The sequence below is a fragment of the Copidosoma floridanum genome, unplaced genomic scaffold (assembly GCF_036245765.1).
Source record: "Copidosoma floridanum isolate Cflo_tuat_1 unplaced genomic scaffold, Cflo_Japanese_pri ptg000004l, whole genome shotgun sequence".
NCBI classification, from domain to species: domain Eukaryota; kingdom Metazoa; phylum Arthropoda; class Insecta; order Hymenoptera; family Encyrtidae; genus Copidosoma; species Copidosoma floridanum.
In genome coordinates this window covers 40104264-40110548 of record NW_028321881.1, presented here as the reverse complement: position 1 = coordinate 40110548, position 6285 = coordinate 40104264, and the positions used below count along the sequence as shown (strand labels likewise).

General features: G+C 36.1%; 1 protein-coding gene across 1 annotated transcript in view; it reads right to left on the bottom strand.

The window, feature by feature from the left end:
• Cad99C (cadherin 99C) overlaps positions 1-6285 on the bottom strand; it is a 376725-nt gene that overhangs the window by 243113 nt on the left and 127327 nt on the right. Inside the window, exon 2 of the mRNA XM_089597377.1 lies at positions 2192-2239. Within this exon, the coding sequence (XP_089453503.1) occupies positions 2192-2239 (48 nt within the window). The remainder of the gene's footprint in view (positions 1-2191; positions 2240-6285) is intronic.

The following is a 6285-nucleotide window of genomic DNA, read 5'->3' as shown; positions in this document are numbered from 1 at the left end:
AGTACAAGACTGTGCACTTTCATCGAATCTTCCGACGGTTTGAAAACAACTTCGTAAGAAAATAAGAAATACCCTTAAAAAATAGCAGATCCTTCAACTTCACCCTTTTTCACACATGTTTAATTTTAAAAATTTGCAGTTTAACATGTAACTTTATGGAAAAATCACTTAAAATTGGATTTCTAAGATCTGTATAAAGCTCCCATTTTTTGTTTGTATGAAAGATTACTATTAGATAAACCTATTTCATTTTCAAATAGATTGTATTGTTTTTATACAGAACAAAAATTTTTTTTGCAATTATGAAAATTTTTGAAAAACGTAAAAAAATTGTATAGACAATTATTTATTTATTTTGAAAGTAACAAATTATGATAAGTAAATAAATGTTTATTAATAACATATGAAAGCTGCTCTGCTAAAATGTACGAGTTTTTTAAGTTTTTGAAAAAAAATTTGAATTAAAAATTAGTTTATTAAATAAATTATTTCTTAATGCAATTTATAATCAAACCAAATGAATGAATATACAGAAAATATAAATTTACATTAAAAATAAGTTACGAACTGTAATATACCATGAAGTAATCGATTTTTCAGTTTTGGGGCCGCCCATAGCAGAATGCCTTGGCTAATGTCCAAGCGGTCGGGGGTTCTAATCTCTTTCGAAACTGTTTATAGAAGTATAACTTCGAGAAAACTATTACAAAAATAAAATTTCATATTACTCATGAGAGGAAACAGCTGTATCTCAGTATATCACACCAGTGCCGCTGGTACAAAAAAATACAAGTCACGCACAGATGCGAATCAGTACGAGTCCCCACTACCAAAAATGTAATTTTGATTGTGAAATGTATGCGTTTCGGGAAATTTGAAGTTGATTCAAAGGGTGCAGAAATGCATTTTATTCTATTCCTCCGCCGAAAGTACGACTTTTTCACTGATTTCAGAGAAGAAAATGCAACATTCCCTCACTCTTAAAAATCACATTTACTGCCCGAAGAAAAGTATTTTACCGTCATGCCCGTGGATGGCACCCCCACGTTTAGCTCGAGAGGCAATTTCCACGCGGATGACATTGAAATACTTTCCTAAATAGTGTAAATGTGATTTGTAACAGTGATGTCAACAATTGAATAGTAAGTCATACTTTATCATTAATGGCGAAATATAATTTTTTTTTTCGAACTTTAAAAAATACGTATTTTGTTGGAGCGAAAAAAAATAAGTTCCGACTGTGAAAAATATAAGTTTTTATTGCGAAATTCTTTGCGGCTCCAGAAAGCTTATGTTGATTGAAATGGTTAAAAAAGTAATGCTTTACTGCATTTAATAATTACAAGTATCGTTGGTGTGAAAAAAATTACTGTACTAACAGCGCGAAAAAGTACCGAGTTCCGATATCCGAAAAAAATAAGTTCCAACCGCGAAAGATCAAGATTTCTATTAAGAAATTTGTACATTTCGAGGAATTCGAAGTTGAATAACATACGGTCCATACGAGTAATTTTTTTTCCACTTTGCAAATTGCAAGTTCCGTTACAGCGAAACATTGTGTTTTTAGCTATTCTGAGTTATTTACGAAGACTGAAAAAATGTAAATTAATTAGGGTTACACATGATAAAAATGAAAAGTTCTGTGATTATGATAAAATACAAGTCCCATCAGAGAGTACGAAAAATTACAAGCCGTGATAGTAAAGTAAAAATTTTCAGGAAACACAATATGCGTTTTTAGGCATTTAATGTACATTACAAATATTCAAACATGTGATTTTTTCGGTGTTATTTATGAAAAATTCACAATCTCCTTGATCACAAAAAATAGAAGTTCTACGAGTGCATAAAATTACAAGTCTTAAAAAGAGAAATCAAAAAATGAGTATTATGAAAAAACAACTTAAGCTTAGCATTGATATTCCGAATAAAATCATGTTTTTTGTTTCAATTTAACGAAACAAACCAATTTGTTAACATAATTACTGTTATACGTTTATACGTTATTTTGAGCCATATCATAAGGAAAAAAAGTTCCAAAACGAATTTCTTTAGTTTATGTTATTTGTTCAAACAATTCTATTTTAAAAGAACTGTATTATGTTTTATAAAAGAGCCCTTACGCCAGGACATATATTTTATCACCGAAATTGTGACTTTTTACTTTTGCCTGACAAATATAAAAACTCACCGTTTCCGTTGTTGACAGCTTTGCTATGCTGCTCCGCCTTGGGAAAACCTATAAAAAAAGGGATTTATTTATAAAACACATTTTTAGTGGTTTATTAAAATAAGTGTATAATTTGAAAATCATTTAAAACAGTTATTGAAATACACAAATATTTGCTAACGTTTTAATACTCGATCTTAAGGAATTACCCACTCATCATGTGAGTAGATGTACATATTTTATACTCATATCTGGGGCTATTACTTTTTTTAATAATGCCTTACGCTCTACACGATGCCATACCGCTACCTTCGCGTCCACAATCATTGATCGGTTGACGATTACTGACTACTGATACTTAATTGACTCGTTCACGTATTTTGTGATAGCTTCAAGTTTGTTAGAGCCTCATCTACACTGAGTTGCCATAAGGCTTACGTACAAAGTAGCATTGAGTAATAATATATCTATTCGAAGTGTTAAGCGACTAGTAGCGCCCCCCTGAGGGTTCAATTTGGAACTATATGTTTCCCCAAATTATGCGTTCAAATCGTCGCGGTAGCAACGACGTAGAAAATGAGTTTTTTTATTTCCTTAACCGATTTAATGGATTATGTGGGTGAAGGTTCACGCAAATACGTGGAAGGTGAAAATGTGGCCAACGCCAACCACATTTTTTACTGTGCTATCGAGGCACAATCGTCCAAAGAAGTAAAATTAGTATGTTTGTGTTTGAAGTCCACTGACTTGTTTGGAAACTCATCAGTACTACCGCGACGATTTGAACGCATACTTTGGGGAAACATATAGTTCCAAATAGAACCCTCAGGGCGGCGCTACTAGTCGCTTAACACTTCGAATACACTAGGTAACGTAACTATATGGAGGAGAAAATCATGGAGCAAACGCATAGCGACGATGGAAGTGACCCCCCTTTTTTGAACCTATGCGATTGGCTCATGACATGTGTGCCTTTAACGCATGTAAGCTATAGCTCACAAGCATAATCTCTAAGCACGGAGCAAACGCATAAAGGCACTGGCTTTTTTTCGATCGTGCTTATGCGTTTTCGGGAGAGAGGGGATATCGTCCTATAGTCAGCTATAGTGCGTAGCAGTCAAGAAGTGTATACGTATCTATACTGACTGCTATAGGACGGTATCCCCTCTCTCCCGAAAACGCATAAGCACGATCGAAAAAAAGCCAGTGCCTTTATGCGTTTGCTCCGTGCTTAGCGCTTATGCTTGTGGGCTATAGCTTACATGTGTTGAAAGCACACACGTCATGAGCCATAGGTTCAAAAAAGGGGGGGCTCTTCCATCGCCGCTATGCGTTTGCTCCATGATTTTCTCCTCCGTGTATCTGGTGGACTCTGGTCTGGTATCACTAAGTGATACTTCAATAGCTGTCCGCTAGGCGTGTCACCTCTTCCTTGTGCTTATATCTGCTGGTGACAGGATTTCCATCAGTTAGTATGGGGATGGCGACCTAGCAAACTAATCTCAGATGGCGCAACCAGTACTTAGAATCTAGTCAATGTGATGTGAGATTAGACTTATCGTGAGAACGGTTTATAAATAAAAGTATGCATATATGTTCACTGCAAACTTCATAATATAGTATATGTATACTTTCGTGCATAAACCGTTCTCACATCTCATTAGCTAGAGTCGTGGTAAGTACTAGTAGTGCTATCTGGGATTAGTTTGCTAGATCGCCATCCCCATATAAGGAAGAAAGGAAGGTCCAGTTTAGTACGAACACCCCGAGTAGGTGTATAACATATAACTGTCTAAGACAGGAGCTGTTGGGTACGGAAGCGCCTAAGCGTTGGACCTGAGTGGCGGTCCACGTGGTGAAAAACGCTCGTGCCACATTTCTACACATTGTACTCAAATATTCTATGAGAATTTATAAAAAATGTTATTTGTTTTTGTCAGTTTTAACAATTTTTTTATGATTTTTAAAAATGTGAGTAAAAAATCAAAAATTTTGCTACTCTAACCTTAGTTTATAAAAAGTCGTCCAGCAGACATAGATGATAATTTTTTTACAGCATTTCTTAATAAAAATAAGAATTTTTCTCGAAGGATTACTAAGTTGCAGACCGGTTGCTTTTCGATTTAAAAAAATCCGTTTGCGCAAACCGTCCCTACGTTTCAGATGACAATTCTTATAAAGGAATAGTAGGTTTCGCGTACTTTAATGCTACGCCTTTCATTCAGTTTCCAAACAATTCTTTTTGCATTTTAACCCCCACCCTTTTTTTTGTTTCCGTCCATTTTGTGCTTATAAGCTTTAAAAAAAGTACTAAAAATTGCTTTCTCCAGACTAAAATACGCATCACTGTTTTAAGTAAATTCAAATATCATATACGTAGTAAAAAATTTTCGTGATTTTTCAACATTGGAAGTTGGAAAAAATCTTAAAATCCGACATCTCAGTGTGGATGTCGCTCATCATCGAGGTGAGCTGCGACTACTGGCGCCGAAGAGCTCGTACAAATGTGAATGAAGTGGCTAAAGTTGAAACTAAAACCTTAACCATTTTACGTGTTCAAAAGAAAAGCGCTAGTGAACTTCGAGGAAGTGAGGAGACAATGTCCGCCATTTGAGGCTCATGAGGAAAGGCGTGAGCTTGGAAACGCAGCATTTAGCATATATATATATATATATATATATATATATATATATATATATATATACATCACGATATACTAGATGATTAAACAAACTTCTGGTGAAGTTCAATCACTATTATACGAACAACTTGTTTGAGGATATAAACATTGTAGTATCTCGATACTACGCCAGATGATGCCACAGTTCAGAATTTTCGCAAAGAAAGTCGAATTCGTGAACCACCCCTCACCTGACTTTCTCTGCTTACCTTCTTCTTCATTTAGTTTACAGCCTCATTTAAGTACAAGGGTGGGTATTAGAAAAGGAAAAGGAAACATAGGGTGGGACTGCATATCCTCGAAAAAGTTGTTCGTATAATAGTGATTGAACTTCACCAGAAGTTCGTTTAATCATCTATAATACTTCACTGCCTTGTTCGAGGATATTTTACATTGTAGCTGTTTAGAGCTGCAGTATTAAAAAAACCTTAGTGATTTAAGTTACTATAGTTAAATTTGTCTTTATTGGTTTGATCAGGTACATACGTACAAAAAAAGTCGACAGCTTTGAGAGGGCTGAAGACAATCGCAGTTTCAAAGTATAAACATTACAACTTGGGTAATTCTTTAAGTAAGAAAAAATAAATTTAATGCTAACACTGCCGACATTCGTCTATCACCGCTGCTGAAAAACTTCCATCGGGCTGACTAATTTGTCGGTTATAAAATTTGTTGAACGCATTTGACTTTTCCGACCAATCAGTGGCGCTCTTTATCGTGTTCACGCTGATCCCTTAATGCAAAGCCTTGGAAGTTGACGCGTGTCTCGTAGAGTGGGCAGTAAATTGCTCGTCCACCCCGGCTTCTTTCATGACAGTTCTGAGACAGCGCAGCTCACCATATTTGTCGTAACCCCTGCATGTGGGTGCTGGAAAGAAATTAAAAGCTGCGAACACTTTTCCCTGAGATCTGCTGACTTTTGGGTGTAGTGCTGCAGGGTGGTAGCTCTACACAGCTGTTTATTATGGAACTAGGGAAATCTAGCGTAAAGCTGACATGCTCCAGGTCTTGAGGTTTTAGTAAAATCCGTTATTGTAATCTCTACAGCTGATACCTTAAATTTAATATTTTCTAATTTGATGAAAACTAGAGCTTGGATACGAAAGGCTGAGTCCAGCGCTAAAAGCATTGTCAGCTTCAGTGTTAGTTTTCGCAGATCTAATGACTCCCACGGGCCCCATGACTCGAGCAGTCCCTAGACCGGCGCAACGTCCCAGGTAGCTGCATATTTTTGGGAGCTGTGGGTCTTGACCTGAAGACTCCTATCAAAAATCTATTTAGCCTCACCGAGTTTGACCAGTCTTGACTGTTTGGCTCTAGTTCGTGTAGCAATCTTCGACTCCTGCTTTTTGTAGGACGTTCTTCAGCCATCTACTAATTGTATTGGCACTGACTGGTGCATAGAGCGGTTTGTATAATAAGAACAGCTGATTTG